This window comes from Oryzias latipes, chromosome 1 (assembly GCF_002234675.1).
Source record: "Oryzias latipes chromosome 1, ASM223467v1".
Classification (NCBI taxonomy): domain Eukaryota; kingdom Metazoa; phylum Chordata; class Actinopteri; order Beloniformes; family Adrianichthyidae; genus Oryzias; species Oryzias latipes.
Genome location: NC_019859.2, coordinates 36989987 through 37007026, shown reverse-complemented (window position 1 = coordinate 37007026; position 17040 = coordinate 36989987). Strand labels below are relative to the sequence as shown.

The 17040-nt window shown below is 45.3% G+C and overlaps 2 protein-coding genes across 6 annotated transcripts in view; both read left to right on the top strand.

The window, feature by feature from the left end:
* On the top strand, nucleotides 1–2223 carry atp5pd (ATP synthase peripheral stalk subunit d). Its single transcript, XM_023952852.1, has 6 exons — nucleotides 1–124; nucleotides 794–924; nucleotides 1304–1400; nucleotides 1630–1701; nucleotides 1879–1941; nucleotides 2041–2223. Exons 2-6 carry the CDS (start codon nucleotides 803–805, stop codon nucleotides 2170–2172), a joined length of 486 nt encoding a protein of 161 aa, XP_023808620.1. The 5' UTR covers nucleotides 1–124; nucleotides 794–802; the 3' UTR covers nucleotides 2173–2223.
* Nucleotides 2224–2317: 94 nt separating this feature from the next.
* Nucleotides 2318–17040, top strand: part of LOC101155983 (neuropathy target esterase) — a 42370-nt gene continuing 27647 nt past the window's right edge. The window contains exons 1-15 of one of the 5 annotated variants that reach the window (XM_020699769.1): nucleotides 2318–2731; nucleotides 6400–6488; nucleotides 7937–7990; nucleotides 8143–8230; nucleotides 8304–8386; nucleotides 8492–8583; nucleotides 8672–8812; nucleotides 8896–9055; nucleotides 9165–9245; nucleotides 10793–10921; nucleotides 11054–11134; nucleotides 12055–12190; nucleotides 12505–12573; nucleotides 13722–13822; nucleotides 14521–14697. In XM_020699769.1, coding sequence (XP_020555428.1) covers nucleotides 6441–6488; nucleotides 7937–7990; nucleotides 8143–8230; nucleotides 8304–8386; nucleotides 8492–8583; nucleotides 8672–8812; nucleotides 8896–9055; nucleotides 9165–9245; nucleotides 10793–10921; nucleotides 11054–11134; nucleotides 12055–12190; nucleotides 12505–12573; nucleotides 13722–13822; nucleotides 14521–14697 — 1440 coding nt within the window. In that variant the 5' untranslated portion in view covers nucleotides 2318–2731; nucleotides 6400–6440. The remainder of the gene's footprint in view (nucleotides 2732–6399; nucleotides 6489–7936; nucleotides 7991–8142; nucleotides 8231–8303; nucleotides 8387–8491; nucleotides 8584–8671; nucleotides 8813–8895; nucleotides 9056–9164; nucleotides 9246–10792; nucleotides 10922–11053; nucleotides 11135–12054; nucleotides 12191–12504; nucleotides 12574–13721; nucleotides 13823–14520; nucleotides 14698–17040) is intronic. The other 4 variants (XM_020699764.2, XM_020699767.2, XM_020699768.2 and 1 more) reach the window with 4 other exon arrangements.

Below are 17040 nucleotides of genomic sequence, written 5' to 3'. Positions count from 1 at the left end.
GAACCGCGCATGCGCAGACTCTCTCCAGCAGGGGGCGGTAGCGGCTGAGTGCTGCACTCATCTGTGAAGGAGAAAGGCCACTTCCGGCGCTCCGTGCTGTTCATTCGACGCTTATCGCAGTGAGGTGAGTTTGCAATACGGGTTGTTGTTTGTCTTTATTTCATCCTTTGCTGCGATTAGAACCTATATTAAGGTGTTTAAAACTCAGCTAAATGTTTGGCGCGCTTAATGTATGTTTACCGCGCGTTAGCATGAATCGATTTCTCTGACCTTGGCTAACAAGCTAATGGAGCTAACTAGCGCCTGCTGTGCGGTGAAGGTCCGGTGGCGTTTGTGGTCCTAATTTTTCTTGCCATTTCGGCACCATACGCCTATTTATATGTAATGTATACAAGAATATTTATATGTAATCTATACAAGTATATTTATATGTAATGTATACAAGTATATAGGGTTAGGGATGTTTTCTGGTTTTATCTGTTTTCTCTTCATTTAGTGTTTAGTTAAGCCCTTTGATTGAATCTATACCAACCTAGTCAAACATCACCTGGAGCTTTCTATTAGGAAAAAGGTCACTTTACTCCATTTAACAGCTGTTTCTGCACAATGTTATCATGACAGACTGGATGAATCCATTAAATGATTCCTGATGATGCTCATCATTCTTGATGCTTAATTGCAATCGTTAATTGGAAAACAGCCGTAGCTACAGGCTAACATTGGTCAGTCACATTGTGCTGTGTCTAAATGTTGCTCTGTGCTGCTGACTTTCACTAATCCTCTGTAATGTCAGACCGTGGAGATGGCGAGCCGCCGCGTTGCCCTGAAGGCCGTCGACTGGTTGGCGTTTGCTGAACGTGTCCCGCCCAACCAGCGCAGCATGTTCAACGCTCTGAAGACTCGCAGTGATGCCATTTCTGCCAAGTATGTCCCTCCCTCCCTGTGTGGTTTAGGATTAATACCTAATCAGTCTTTATTTTTTTGTGATAAAGGTTTGTTAGAATTCATTTCACTGCCTTTTGTGTCACAAAACATTTACAAAATATGATTGGCTGCTGGTTCAGGGGTCCTGGATTCAGATATCACTGAAGGAAGTTTGTTACTGTCACATATGATTATGGAGGCATTACATCCATCCCTCCATCCACCCCCCCCCCCCCCCCCCACATTGGCATTGTAAACACATATTCTGGTTTCTGTAGAGCTTCATGGCAGAATTGTTTAAAGGCAGTATGAAATAAAGTATTGACACAAAAAGCAATAGAGAAACTTTTGTGTATTGATGCTGTTTTCTTTACACCAGACTAGCATCTTTGCCAGAAACTCCTGCTGCTATTGACTGGAGCTTCTACAGGAGTGCAGTGGCTAAAGCTGGAATGGTTGATGAGTTTGAGAAGAAGGTGAGGTTTCTGCAGGCATTAGAAGAGGGGCTTGTGTGTGCACGACTGTAAATATTACAGGTCAATTTAATGCCAGATTAAACATGAGGAAAGAAAATGGAGCTTTGTTCTTCGTGTTAAGAGGACATATGGAGGGTGTAGTTTTTGATTCCTTCACAGATGACGTCCAGTAATTATTTCTGCTGGCTGGCATTATTGCAGTTATATCAATCTTTGTTTTTCACTACAGTTTAAAGCGCTGCAAATCCCTGAGCCTGTTGATACTCAGACCAGCGCCATCAACGCACAGGAGGCCGAGGCTGTGAGTCGCTAAATCCAGTTTATGCCTGTTCTGAGGAGTGCTGCTGTAGTGCATTTTGGGAAATTTTGTATCATTATTTAGTTTTCTTTCCTAAAAAAAAATCTTAAGAGTGACAGACGTTGTGGGTTATTTAGACTGCTCTTCTGCTTTGTCACATGTCTCATTTTTCTCTTTCAGAATAAAAGCGCATTAGCTTACGTGGAAGCATCAAAGGCCCGCATTGCTCAGTATGAAGAGGAGGTGGGATGTTTGTTGCTGCATTTTTATGAATAGCCTGATCAGATATACATGATGTAGGAGGAAATTCTTTACATTTGTCCTTTTCCTTGTGTGTTGCAGCTCACTAAATTTAAGAACATGATCCCCTTTGACCAGATGACCATGGACGACCTCAGCGATGCTTTCCCTGAGACCCGACTGGACAAGGTCAAATATCCTTACTGGCCCCACAAGCCCATCGCAGACCTGTAATTATCTCATGGAACCTTGTCTCACAATAAAGATTATGTATTTTAAAGCGAACCAGTGGATTCATTTATTTGAAAAAGTGTTTTCTTAAACGACAAACATCCGTGTTTGAGGATCTTCCAGGTAAACTAGACTTGCAATTTCAGAACGTGTCCACGCGGGGGCGGTATAGCCTGGATTATTCCCGTCAATCCCGTCATTAGAAGCTGTTGCAGCGTTTGGTGTGTTTAGTTACTTCCGGAGGCAGAAGCGGGCCAGAGGTTAAAAAACAGCGATGACTCCTGAAGGATTATCGCACTAACTTAATATATTGGTGAACTGAAGCGGGTTTTTTAACGGAACAGCCGCACAGCATCATAGAACTGAAGAACGGGGTCTGTTCACATTAATGCAAGGGCGGGACTCCACGCCCCTCCCGGAAGTGAGTTGTTGATTGGTTGGAACCCTTCGCGTCCCGGTCCCTGATTGGACAGAAGCATCGCGGAGCGGGAGGAGCTGCAGGAGCGACGTTCTCCGCTGAATTCCTGTTTCAAAGTCCGTGAGGTTTGACGGCTCCGCTCAGGTAAATGTTCGGGTTCGGTTCCGGTGTTTGTGCCGCAGCAGCTCTTCTCTGTCGGTTAGTCTCGGCTGTTGAGGAAGACGGAAACGATTTTGTGGCTGTAACCAACCGATCGGTGCGTTTGTGTCCGGTGGTTGTGTGGAAGTCAAGCGGGAAGAGTGGAAATAAACCGAAATCATATTAAGAGCAAAAGTCTCTGTGCGCGTGCCCCTCTCGGTAAACCAGCGTCAGGATCGCGCGCGGCTAGCTCCGTTAGCCGTTAGCTGTAGCCGGGACGGTCGGTGTGGCGCCTCTCCTCGGTGACGCTGACCGGTGCTGTTTTGAACGACAGCGTTCAGTTTGCGGCACGGCATGGCCGGTGCTGGCACAGGTTGGACCGACCGACGGACCGTCCACGGACTGTAGCGGGAGCCGCTCAGGCACGCACGGAGGTTCGGGCTGGCCCGTTCGCTCGGTCCATTCCGGTGCCCTTTTTGAATGGAGCCGGTAGAGCTGCTATGGCGGAGAGCGGTTACCGTAAAGATCAAATTGAGGTGGTCCATACGGAGCACACGTCATGACCGCACGTGGATGACGTCACAGCATCCCGTCTGGACCAGGGGTCTGCAACCTCTGACCCGAAAAGAGACACGTGGGTCCGTTAATACGGACCAAAGAGCCGAGAAATTCCGTTAGAGACGGTTTTCCCAGCAGAACCGGGTCTGGCTGAGAGTTTTTTCACTGAAACCCAGACAGTTCTGGTTCTGGGAGGGAACCAGGTCTCCCTTAGGGTTAAAACATGACATCTATGGTAGGAGCATAGAGATCCTCTGTCCTAAAGTGGATCCAGATCCTGTGACCTAAAGTGGATCCAGATCCTCTGTCCTAAAGTGGATCCAGATCATCTTCATCCAAATTTCCAGCAGTGAGACTCAGACAGAAATTCCTGTTTTCCACATCCAAAGAATCCAAAGGGAACATTCTTAGAACATTCTAGACACTGGATGGTCACATGACTTTATTCAAAGTCTGTCCACACATTGGACTGGAATGATGGACTGATCCGTGTTGATGACATCACACGTGTGTTGATGCTGTGATTGGTCGGTTTGACCTCATAGCAAAATAAAACTGCTTTGTTTGAATCCAAGATCGATTAATTTAATCCATTCATAATCGATTTATTTCATTTAGATGTGTTTTTTTTTTAGGTCAATTCAATTCTTCCTCTGACAGATGGACCTGGTTGGATTGTAGGAATAGAAATCGATTCATTGTTATTCACCATTAAGCCATTCAGTTACAAGTGTAGCTCATAAATATTTACAAGAATTGAATTGTAAAGGTGGAATCTTTTCTAAATATTATCTTCATATCTATTTTTGACAGCAGTACATTCAAGTACAAATAAAATACACCTTAACAAGATGCTCCTGCTGCAGCAGATTTACTTGAATTCAAAAAGTCCCTCAAGGCTTTTTCAGTTGTGAGTTTGGACACCAACGTCCTTTTTCAGCTTTTATATTGAATATATTTAGACATGGAAATGCATTTCTATACTTTGCCTCTGATCACCAACTAGACGCTCTTGTGCAGCAGAGGAGAACATTGGCTTTAAACGTATTTATTCTAATAAAAAACATATCAGTAGATTAAACTTTTTTATATTTACTGACATGTTAACACTTTAAGCCTAAATGACAAAGAATTCTATAGACAAACACATTTTTTATTGAAATTGTTGGGCAGGATAAGAGAACACGTGGATCCTCAGGTCACAGTGGTCTATAGGAACCACTGCCTTTGATATGTGATGCAGCTGACAGTATATCAGTGTACAGTCTTTGGAGGGTCTCTGAAGGGCCTCTGGAGATTCTCTGGGGGGTTCTGGGGGTTTGATTGCTTCTCGGTGACTGACATGCCACAGGGCCTGTTGTGCTCTGCAGTGACAGACTTTGGTGTGTTTGTAGTCAGGTCTGTACTGAGAGGTCAACACTACCGTCATTGTTCCAGGAACAATGTGAGGAGGCCTGCAGCACCGGGGGGGGGGCGCGCTGGTTGGTCAGACAGTGAACCGTCTCTAAAAGACGGCAGTGCTTCCCACACGGCGCTGTTCCAGCAATCAGTCAGGGCTGTTTAGAAACCGGCATTTTGAGCTCAATTTTCATGTAGCAACAAGTCAAAGTCAACCATCTTCCTGGAGTTTGAGTATCTGAATGAGAGGCCATAATGGACGGTGGTTCTGTAGAGTCTATCAGTCACAGCCGCACCCTTCAGTGGGACCGCGCTGTTCTGGTCACTGCCTGTAACCCGACACCCCATTCTCAGCTTTTCACTCATTGAATTTCGTCAGTAAAGCACTAATGGTAGCATCCATGACTGTGAGGGTGGTCTAATTTATTTATGGAGGAAGTACATCAGACCAGACCTGCAACCACAGTCCACACCCCCCAGAGTGATGTCATCATAAGACAAACGCACCGCAAACCTTCATCATAACCTCCACACCCATGAGATGCAGGTTGACACGGCTCTCCATGCAGACATGCACATGTGTTCTGAACACGGCCTCAACAGACGGGCTGTTTGCCAGTCAGTGGTCATAGGCAGGACTGGGAGACCTGCAGACGGAGAATCACCGCCGTCAGCATAGCCAGTCTCAGTCACATTCAACACACACTGAGTGATTGAAGTGAGTAGCTTTAGGGTATTTGTTCCGAAGGTTGTATTTAAATGTAATGTGATTACTTAACGTAACTTACTGGATGGCTCAGTTGGCTGTGTGTAGGACTGGCACATGGGAACCAGGGTTTGATTCCCTGGGGGGCGCGATGGGCTTCATCCAGTGTGGGTAAGACCCTTCATGCTGCTGCCTAACTATGTAGCAACCAAGTCCCTGTGCCTGTCCCCAGCCCGGACAAAGTACAGGGTTGTGTCAGGAAGGGCATCCGCCTTTCGCCTGTGAGAATCCGTGAAAGCTGATTGGCTGTGGCGACCCCTGAAGGGATATGCAGACAGGTGACCATCACTGATATTACATACGGTCAGCTGTTTCATCATGAAGCATTGATGTAAGGAATTCTAGAATTGACCTGAATATTGAAAACGAAAAAAAAAAAACTCTTTTTAGTTATTTTTAGTGGGAAGTTGCTAAAAACATCTGTGGCTTTATTTACACTTTTACAAAAAAGAAGAGCTTTGGCTTAAGGTAGTTTTCGTACATTATAAATGTATGTAAAGCGGTATTTGAAGAGCTAAAGTACCTCATTATAGCAGTCAGATTCTTTCAGAATACTTGCCCCAAAGCAAGGCTTTTTGGTTTCCAACCGCCAAACCGGTCTGTGCAGACAGACGTTGGAAACTTCCACTGAGGTCTGGAAGGGTTGCAGAACCCGTTCTATTGAGAAAAGTGGAAGCATTTTAGAAGAACATGAACACGGCTTTCAACATCATTTCATCACCTAAAGTTTAAGTGTGGCTTCATGATGTTCAGCAAAGGGAAATGTTTGTTCTGCTCAGTAAAACCCGGATCCTCTTCATTAAACATGAATCTACTATCAGCAGTTTTCTCTGCTCACTTCAGAGACTGTTGGCTAGAATCCACATTTTTGTTCCGGTCAGTTCTCTGCATCCATGCTTGTTTGGACGTGAGGCGTCCGGGTCTGGTTCTGAAGTACTGTCTCTGTTTCCAGTGGTTGTTGATGGACCATCCCTATGAAGACACGGACTTACAATGGGACAGAGCACCTCAGAACAAGGGGTCCAAGACGGCACCACACCAGTAGGTCCAACCACTGCTTCCTGTTTGGCTTCCTTTAGGAAACGGCAAACCTAAAACACTTGCATTGGTAAAACCAGAGTGGCGTGCCTTCAACGGTAAACGTGGACATAGAACGCCAGGATCCCACAACATGTAGTTTGAGTGTTTGATGGAAGAATTAGCATAGTTGTTGTAAACCTTTTCATGTGTTGTCAGGACGCAGAAAATGATAAAAAAAAACTTTAAAAGTCTCTCTAATCATGAGTTCTTCAATGATTTTTGATCAGACACGTGTTTAACATGTGATGTATGTTGACAAACACAAACCATGTCTGATAAAAAATCATTTAAGACTTCAGTTAACTTTGGAGACACAATGAACTTTATTGAATCGCTCTAATCATCTTCTGATCTGTTTCCAAAGAGTTCTCGGTGATCTTTTCATTATTTTTATCCCGTTTTTAGCCAAAATCTAAAAACCTGAGTCGATTTCTAGGACATAGTTTCTGCTGAGCGGCAGGAGTTCATCAGCTCTGATTTGTGGGCGGGACTGTTGGCACCTAACCCCGCCTCATTTCCCATCATTCATCTGTTTTCCTGCTCTCCTGCTGGCTTACAGCCCCTCACAGCCATAACCTATTACTGGTAGGCCAGCAGCATCAGATCCGTCCATCCGTCCGGTTCTGATCCAGATTCCAGCTCAGACCAGGAAAACAAAGACGTTCATGGATCTGTTGGTCTGCATCAGAAAGGGGGCGGAGCTGGGAGCTTGTGGGTCGCCATTGTAGGTCCTACGTCACACTTACAAGGTTTTTCAAACAGTATTTCTGCTCTTCTCCTGATTTACAACAATTTGAATAAAGACGACACAGACATGCGGGGCTGAATCCTAATTTTCCTTGTAAATGTCCTCCATCATCAGAAAAATGTTAAAAACACCATTTTCATCAGAATGGCTCATTAAAGTTTTCTGTCCTGCAGTTGAACCCAAATCCTCCTCAGTCTGAGGTCACAAACTGATAGTAAAGGGTAAAAAGGAGGAGCCACAGCGTTCCACCTGTGAGGCAGGTCTGCAGGTCCATGCAGGTCCTGGACTCTGCTTTGAGTCCTGACCCAGCATTTCCTCTGGTTAGTCACACACTCAGCTAAAGTCGCTAATAACTTAACGTGGGGTCTGGTTAGCCTGGACTCAAACCGACACACTCGTCTGTTGTTCTGACCAAATGACATCCAAGCACATTAGGAAGTGCATCCTGACAGTGAGATGTGAGGTTTTCTGCTGGCCGTCTTGTGGACATGCTCATGGTTGGAATGAGAGGCGGCCTGTCAGGTTGGCGTGTTGCTGCTTTGGTCCCTGAAACCTTCAGCGTTGGTGTGGAACAGGGATGTGGGAGGGTCAGACCAGACGACCACAGCAGGACAGAGTCCTGTTCAGGAGCTGTGATGTGACTCTGCTGTTCCCTCATTAGGACGGCTTGGATAACCTGGAGACATTTGTGGAGGAGGAGCTACAGACGAGCATGGTGAGTGTGAGGTCAAAGGTTACCTGCCAGGTGCTCCTCTGTGAAAACGCTCTGGAAGCTGAGATCAGGTTTAACGTTTCTATGATGCAGGCAGAGCCGGATTGTTGGTTGTACTGTGATGTCATCAGCCCCCCTTCCTCACTTGGTTTCAGATGGTGGGCATGGTGATTGGCGCGGGCATCGCTATCGTCCTCATCGCCATCTTTATTTTCTTCATATTGAGGAGGATACAGCTCAGAAGTCAGTAACCGCCTCAGAAAGACGACGTTTTTGGGGATTCATTCATTTAAACGGGGATTTGTTTTTCTCACAGACCTGGAGGCTCAAGAAGCGCCCAAATATCGCTTTCGTAAGCGAGATAAAGTCATGTTCTATGGGCGGAAGATAATGCGTAAGGTAAGTAGGTGAGGTCCTCTGACGGATCCTTTGGCTCCGCCTCAAACATGCTAAACATGTTGACGTGATGCAGCATCAGAACAACACCTGAACGTTCCCCTAAAGGTGTCCCAGTCTACCTCGTCCCTGGTGGGAACGTCCTCGTCATCTCGACCGCGCCTGAAGAAAAAGCAGAAGATGATCAACATTGCCAAAAAGTGAAGCTGAATATTGCCCCCATCAGACCCCCCCACTTCTCTCTTCCTCTTTTTTAACTTTTCATCTCCTTGTCTGCTTGTTGTGAAGGATCCTTCGCTTTAAGAAGGAAGTTCCCATCCTTCAGGCCAAGGAGCCCCCTCCCTCGGTGCTGGAGGCAGACCTGACTGAGTTCGATGTGGCCAACTCCCATCTACCGTCCGAGGTGCTCTACATGCTGAAAAATGTCCGGTAGGTAGTCGGGTTGGCGTTGGGGGTCGGCGGACGTCCGGGGGTGTTGCTCTCACACCTGTCCTCTTTTCCTGTCCCTGCAGAGTATTGGGTCACTTTGAAAAGCCCCTCTTCCTGGAGCTCTGCAAACACATGGTCTTTCTGCAGTTCCAGCAGGGGGAGTACGTCTTCAGGCCGGGCCAGCCCGACAGCAGCATCTATGTGGTCCAGGAGGGGAAGCTAGAACTGTGCCTTACTGGAGCGGTGAGTCCCCCCTCCCTCTGTGAAGCCCATCTGTCTTCCACTCCTTCATGATGCGTTTGTCCCGTCTGGTTCTGTGGACCGGCCACTGAGGCGTCTTCTCCTGTTCTAGGATGGCAAGGAAAGTGTGGTGAAAGAGGTTTATGCAGGGGACAGTGTCCACAGCCTCCTCAGCATCCTGGATGTCATCACAGTAGGTCATAAACGTGAAGCTACGTTTTCCCAGAACTCACATTTGCTTTGACACTTTGTGCAGTGATCATCTTTTTAGTCTTTTAGTTACGATGATGACGTTTTTAGCCAAAAGCCTGTGTCGTTTTCTAGAACAAAGTTTCTGCAGAGCAGCAGGAGTTCATCAGAAATTCACCTCTGAGAGGTGCAGAGCAACCCCGCCCCCCTTCCCATTGCAAAGAGCTCAGAGTGGGGAGCTTGTGGCCCCGCCCACTGTATTTTTTACATTACAGATCTGATCTTTTTTGTCTGCTCCTGATTCACAACGATTGGAAGAAAGAAAGACTCAGAAATGCAGTTGAAGCCTAATTTTCATGCTAATGTCCTCCTCCATCAGGAAAACGCCACCAGAACACGTTAAAAACATCAGAGGAAGGAAACAAACACTCATGGGCTGGAAAATGCATGAAATGGTGATTGAACCAAAGCAGTGAAGAAGACACTAAAACATGACGTCAAAGAGAACAAAAGAACGTTTCTTCTGCTCAGCTCTGCAGTCTCTGCATGACGGCCGTGTTGCACAGCCACTGCGTACATTCTGTGCATTTTCCACGGATGAAATGCGTGATCTGCGTCATCCATACGTGTTCCTTGTGATCATCAGACCTCGACATACGTCAGAAGTCCATGGAGGGTTTAGCTGACGGGTCTGTACCTGAATTCAGTTTGGAGCTGTTTAAACTATTTGGTCGGTTGAGAATCATGCAGTCTGCACGTTTTTAACGTAGTTTATACACAATTATTACGTAGATCCTACACAGCTGTGTGTGATTTTTGTCAGATGCGCACACACATGTGTGTCTTTCCACGACTGTTCCACGATGGTCTAACAGACTTTTCATGCATGAACCACAGATGTAGAACTTTTAGATCACGTATACGGCGCACAGATCACCTTCAGATGACATCATTGATGCAGGAATCACTGATGAATTACAGATAAACAGCAGAATAATCACACGGTTCATGTTCTACGATGGTTTACGTGTTCTTAGCGTGGTTCAATCCTAAAACATCTGTGAACATTTCCCCTAAAAACCACAACTTTTCCCACTTTTTCCACATATTTTCATATATGACCAATTTCATACGTGTAATATGCACTAAATGTACGTAGCAGCTGTGTGACACTGACTCAAGTCACACGTGTAGCAGAGATTTAAGGGGATTTTGACTAACTGGCAACTCGTTGGTTAGGTAACTGACAAAAACAGATTAGTCACAAGTGAGAGATTTGACTAAACCCAGTGATGAAGGCATCTACACACACACACACATACACACACACCCACACACGCAGACACACACACACACAAACACACACACACACATGTACACACGTGTGCCTGTTTGCTTTAGTACTTTCTTTATATAGCGACACAGAGGTCTGTCCCAGTGGACGTCTTCCTCACATCCTTCATTCAGATCTTCCTGCTCACCTGGGGCTCAGTACAGGTGTTCAGTCCTGGAGCTGCAGGTCTTTTGACGTGGTTTTCCTGTTGCGTGCAGAGCCACCAGAAGCCTTACAGAACAGTGTCAGCGCGGGCTGCAGAGGTGACCACTGTTCTACGTCTACCTGTAGAAGCCTTCCTGTCTATATTTGAGAAGTATCCTGAGAGCCTGGTGAGAGTGGTTCAGGTAAGTCACCTGTTCCCTGATCCAGTCTGACCGTCTGCCTGGTTCTGGTCAGGAACGTTCTTTCTAGCTGCTAAAGCGGCAAAACGGAGATGCTGGTCAGTGTTCAGGTAACACATCCTGTTGCATTCTCAGATCATCATGGTTCGCCTCCAGAGAGTCACTGTCCTGGCCCTGCACAACTATCTGGGGCTGACCAATGAGCTCTTCAGTCATGTGAGTTCATCGCACACTAACAACACAAACAGCCTCATGAATGTGTTGTTTCATGCTCTGTTCATCAGTTAGCGTATAGCTGCTAGCTAGAACAAAGTCTTCCACCGATTTCTCATTGTTGGTGCCTTTTTGTCCTCCACAAAGCCATGGAAAGACATTATTACTGTGCATCGTCAGATATGCAAAGTCCATAGCTGATAGTTGGCGTCAGCCCAAAACACTGAATCTTCCTGGAACCTGCAGCTGCGTGTAACGTCTCCTCCCTGTTAGCATGTATGTTAGCATTGACGTCCACTCATTTGAGCTTGAAGTGGGTAAAAAACAATGGAATAAAGTAGGGAGGGGGGTGATAGGCTGTAGAGACAGAAGGGTAACCATGTCTGTGCTTTGATGAACACACGGACGGTTCTATTGCAGCCAATCAGGGACGGCTTATTACACAAAAGTTCTGCTCCTCACACACTGAAAACACACATCAGTGTGTGTGTGTGTCACACTGATGTGTGTTTTCATCTTCAGGAAACACAGGTGACAGACATCATAAACAGACGAAGCTCCAATCGTTCCTACAGGATTCAAATGTAACTTTATTTATAAAGGTTGATTGACAGACAGAGTTCTCAGCAGAAGAAGCTCCTTGAAGGTTGTAAACTAACAGAAGAAAAAAACACAAAATACAAACTATCAACCCTCTAACCCCCCCCCCCCCCATTGCAAAAACATAAATAGATGGAAACAGAAATCTGGTTGATGCTAAAGTGGGGAAAATGCCCCCCCCCCCGACCACAAGCCCCTTCTAATCGACGTGAGGCCCCCCCCTTAAGGAAGCTGCTGTCCGTGCTGCGCTGAGAGTCTTTGTTTAAAGAGGACGTCCGATCATCTTTGATTGACGTGTTTTATCCTGCATTCCCCCCCTTTAGGAAATGCAGCCTTCGCGTGCACCCCCACAATCCCCCCATCCCACACGGACCAGTCCCATCCGCCACGGGAAGCGCTTTGGCAGTTTGACGGTGCCTGAGGAGCAGCGGGAGGCTGCCGTTAAGGCGGAAACTGCCGGTGAGAGTCGGCGGTGGATGTGGGCTTCGGTTCTCTGATGGTTCTTCCTCTGAGTCACTGAGGAGCGTCAACGATGAAGAGCATTTAGGAACAGCCCCCCCATCTGCTGCCGCCTCATGTATAGAAACGCTTTCTGAGAGACCTACACGTTTTCTTCATGAGGAAGCAGATTTTTTCTTTTCTGTCAGCGTTTGTATCGCGCTAAAGCTCCGTTTGAAGCTTTTCTCATCACACGTTCCTTCAGTCAGCCGTAGTTTTGGTCTTTAGACATCTTTGGCCTAAAGCTGGGATAAACCCTGACCTTTGATCTACAGGAGATCATAGCAAGGACGGATCGGGACCAACGCTGAGCCGGACCATCTCCATGCCAGTGGACATAGCTGGTGAGGAGCTCCTCTTCATCACATCAAAGTTGTGGTTTGGAACGATGGACTGTAACTCTAGAGACGTCCTGGTCAGCATATGTGCTGCCCCTTCACTAACCCTCTACAATCCCAGCATGCACCTGGGACACCCCCACTGAAATGTCTTTGTGGTTACACACCGAGACCTCTAGTGTGAGACGGGTCTGACTGTGCAGGTACTGCTGGGGTTTGATTTTCTTAATTTGATTTGATTTGAAATGGTTTATTTCAAGCAATCAAATAAGAATAATATACAAAACAAATCAATCAGCAGTTATCCTTCCAAAGACGCATCAAACTTAGGATAATCAGACATTACATCACAGATTACTTAAAAGGGAGTGGAAGGAAGCAAATTTATATAATCCACATGGTTACAGGGCGGCCGTGGTGCAGCGGTAGGGCGGTCGACCCATGATCGTAATATAGCAGGTTCGATTCCCGCCTTGCAGGCCCATGAGTCGAAGTGTCCTTGGGCAAGACCCTGAACCCCACCTCGCCTCTGGTGGGAGGCGGGCGCCTGTGTTCGGCAGCAGGGCCGCCGCTAGTGTGTTAATGTGTGTGTGACTGTGTGTGTGAGTGACTGTGTGTGTGACTGTGACTGTAAAGAATTTTGGCCTTGAAGAAGGTAGAAAAGCGCTATATAAGTATACGCCATATACCATTTACATGATTTATCATCCAGTTCATCACTTCTATCAGATATTTATGTCTAATTAACACAGTTTCAGGTCATTTAGAATCCTTAAGTATCAATAAATCCCATGACAAAGATGCATTAGTTAATAATTCTGTAAAATTGACAAAAATCTATTTTGTATATTAACAGACCACATACAGATCAGAGTCACCTGCTGGGGTCACCTGGCGGGGTCACCTGTAGACACACATACTGGCACAGGTGCAGGGAAACCTCAAAACGTCAACCATGTCCAGTCCAGCGTGTCCATTTCTGTCTCTTTGCTTCCTACTTCATGAAACAGATTATAAATAAGATTTCTAACTTAATTCCAAGCCAGTCATGTCTGGTTTTCAAGCTGCTGCACACTTTTCTGAGACAAATGGAAATGTGTTTGTGCTAGGTTTGAACTCCTTCTTTGTCCGTGTTTGTGTTGATGTTTGTGCAGGTATTCAGAAAAGTGTGCGATCAGACTTTGACATGGCTTTTGAGAGAGGAAGGATATCTGTCTCTGCAGAGGACGGTAATACTCCTCCCACCTTTACTCGAGTAAGTACCTGTGACTGAAACCCTGTCTGGAAACAGCAGCTTTATGTTTCTGTGAAGTCAAAGACTCTTCCTTTTCCTTACCGACTCTTTTCTCCTCAAATACATTTTTTTCGGTTTTTATGAGCGTTTTAGCTTTGGGCTTCTAACTTAGCGGTCCGAGCAGATAAGGAAGGTCACGTGACACGTCAGGACACACGGATGTGGTGAACAGAATCCAAAATAAAACTTCCTTTAGAATCAGAAAATAGAAATAAAATAAGTTATTGTATGTATTTTTTTCTTTCTGCGGCTCGGTACCAGGTGGTCCGGTACCAGGTGGCCTGGCCCGGGGTTTAGGGACCACTTATGTCGAGGGCCTCTGGCTCCGCCTTCTTGGGGTTGTTTATGACAAGCCCCGGGGGAAGTTGACCTCTTGACCTTCTGTTCTGCCTGGGTGTGGCGTTTCCACCACCCAAACCTGTCTGCACGTTTTTTGGGATCAACTTCCTGGTTCCAATTTCAGCAAAACAAAAACTGATTGAAAAAACTCTGCATGCAGCATCAAGCGTGTGATTTTTAATCACTTTTGTGTTTCCACGGCTTGTTGTGGTGTTTCTATGGCCACGCCCCCCTGAAGGGTCGCTTTAAGCCATGTTAGATCCCCAGAGATGTCGTCTGCTGTCCCCGCGAGGCGTCTCAGTGTTTGCACGTTTTTCCAGTCCGTCTCCCAGGACCAGCGGGAGAAGAGGGTCACCGTAGAAGAAGTCCCGTCTGGGATCTACCTGTATCCTGAGGAAGACCCGGCAGGAAACGTTTTCCCGCCCGTCTCTGCCCGTTCCAGTCCTGCTCTGTTTGAGGAAGCTCAGAAGGAGGTTCTGAAACTCATGAGGATCGAGGTTTGTTTCCCTTCATTTACAGCTGCTGTTGTTTGTTGTTGTTGTTTTTTGTTGCTGTTGTTTGTTGTTGTTGTTGTTGTTTGTTGTTATTTTTCTTGTTGTTGTTGTTGTTTGTTGTTATTTTTCTTCTTGTTGTTGTTGTTTGTTGTTGTCTGTTGTGGTTGTTGTTTGTTTGTTGTTGTTTGTTTGTTGTTGTTGCTTGTTATTATTATTGTTGTTGTTTGTTGTATTTTTTTTGTTGCTTGTTGTTATTGTTGTTTTATTTTGTTGTTGCTTGTTGTTATTGTTGTTGCTTGTTGTTATTGTTGTTGTTGTTGTTTGTTGTTATCTGAGGCCTGTTGCACAAAAGTAGAATTAAGACATCCAGGATAAATGACTGAGCTGAGCTCAATGAAGCCAAAACATGTACGTCCAGGCTTAATTGGTTGCACAAAGACCAAGCCAGGATGAGCAGACACGGATTCATCAAGCCAGGGGCCTGTTTCAGAGAGGAGGTTTAGTGTAAACTCTGAGTGCGTTAACCCTGAAATCAGGGAAACCCTGGGTTTTCCGTTTCAGAATGGGAGGTTTGTTAAACCTGAGAAAGCAGAGTAAGTCAAACCCGTTTCTGAAAGAGAGGTAACTTCTACTCGGAGTCAGTGTCCATGGTTACTTATGCTGTGAACCTAACCTGGTCGGGAGCAGGTTTTATTCTCTAAACTCAAGGTTTCTGCCGGTCCCCTCCCCCTTTTAAAGACGAAGCGGTATTTTTCGCTTTAACCTTCATTGCCCACATTTCCGTCACACAGAGACGGTCTAAGTGACAAGAATGGCTTGTCCTTTTTTGGAGGACCCAATAGACGAGGAGGCTGCATTAATTCCTAGAGAATTACATTTACCTCATGCGAGGATTTTGAGACCTAGACTCGATTTTTTTGTCATTTCCCCATATGTTTTTGTTTGAGCGTTACCGTTTGTCGTTGCAGTCAATTACATATACAGAATGAAAACAACATTAGATATGTATTGCTATGTAGATGTTTCATATGTCAAATATTGTCAACAAAGCCTACATCCATGACATGCTCACATTTGACCTGATTGAATTATGTTTTTATACTTCATTTTTAGCTGCTGCCATGTTCTTTTAATTCCTGCAGGATTGCATCTACATGAAAATGAAATCAGGGACATTGAATTAGATTAATGTAACAATTACTTTTAGGAAACAATTTGCTAGCACTGCTTACTTTCTTAATCCCATATAAACCTATACCACTTGATCAATACAAGGGTAGACATAAACTCACTTTTAAAAACACAATTGAATGTATTAATATTAAACTGACCAACGTTTGCAAGAGGGGAAGGTTAACAAAAAAGTCCTCTAAACATTACTGACGTTAAATGCATTTTTCCCCAGATTGGTTCTGTACACTATGCAGCATTTCATGCAATTACACCAGGAATAACACTTCAAAAGTAAACCTAAATATCGCCATTTTTTATTTCACACCTTACGCTATTTAAAAAGTTATTGCAGCCAATATTTTATACCAATGATTTAAATGCAAACTTAGGCATTAACTTGAGCAGCTATGTTTTCCACGCTAACTGTCTCTGTTTTGCAGATGCAGCGGTGTTGCTTTTCTTCTGGAATATGTGCTCATATTGACTGTAACTCTGCAGCAGCACGTCAAGTTCAGCTGGCGAAAAATATGCAGACCTCTTTTTTTCCACGGTTGCCATGGTGACTCGTAATATCTGCGCTCCATTAAAAATGGCTTCTTGTAGTCGCGGTGCGCATGCTTACCTCCGAATCAGTCCACTCAGAGTTGATTAACCTAACTCCGATCAGCTGCTCTGAAACAGAAAACTCAGAGTTGTTAATCTCAGAGTTCAAGTTTAACCTCAGAGTTGGTTGAACCTCCTTTCTGAAACAGGCCCCAGGTGAAACCAATCCTGGATAAGTGCGCGCTCACTGCTCACTCAAATAGACCCCGCCACAGATCACAGATTAACTGATTTACCATGGCAACTAGAGCCGCGTACCTTTCCCCGTCGGAAGCACAAATCCTCATGGAGGCATACGCAGAGGTAAAAGATATAATTAAGAAGAAAGGCAACACCGCCACAGTGATAAAGCAAAGAAAAAAAAAGGAAATTACCAGCCAATTAAGTTTACGAGTTTTTGTCTGTTGTGGTTGTTGTTTGTTGTTGTTTTTGTTTGTTGTGGTTGTTGTAGTAGTTTGTTGTTTTTGTTGTTGTTGTTTGTTTCTGTTGTGGTTGTTGTTTGTCTGTGGTTTGTTGTTGTTTGTTGTTAGTTGTTGTTTGTTTCCTTTGTGGTTGTTGTTTGTTGTCGTT

Coding starts and splice junctions, on each gene's coding strand:
- atp5pd (XM_023952852.1), top strand. CDS start 803: ATGGCGAGCCGCCGCGTTGCCCTGAAGGCCGTCGACTGGTTGGCGTTT. Junction 1,702..1,878: donor ACGCACAGGAGGCCGAGGCT/GTGAGTCGCTAA, acceptor TTTCTCTTTCAG/AATAAAAGCGCATTAGCTTA. Junction 1,942..2,040: donor TTGCTCAGTATGAAGAGGAG/GTGGGATGTTTG, acceptor TGTGTGTTGCAG/CTCACTAAATTTAAGAACAT.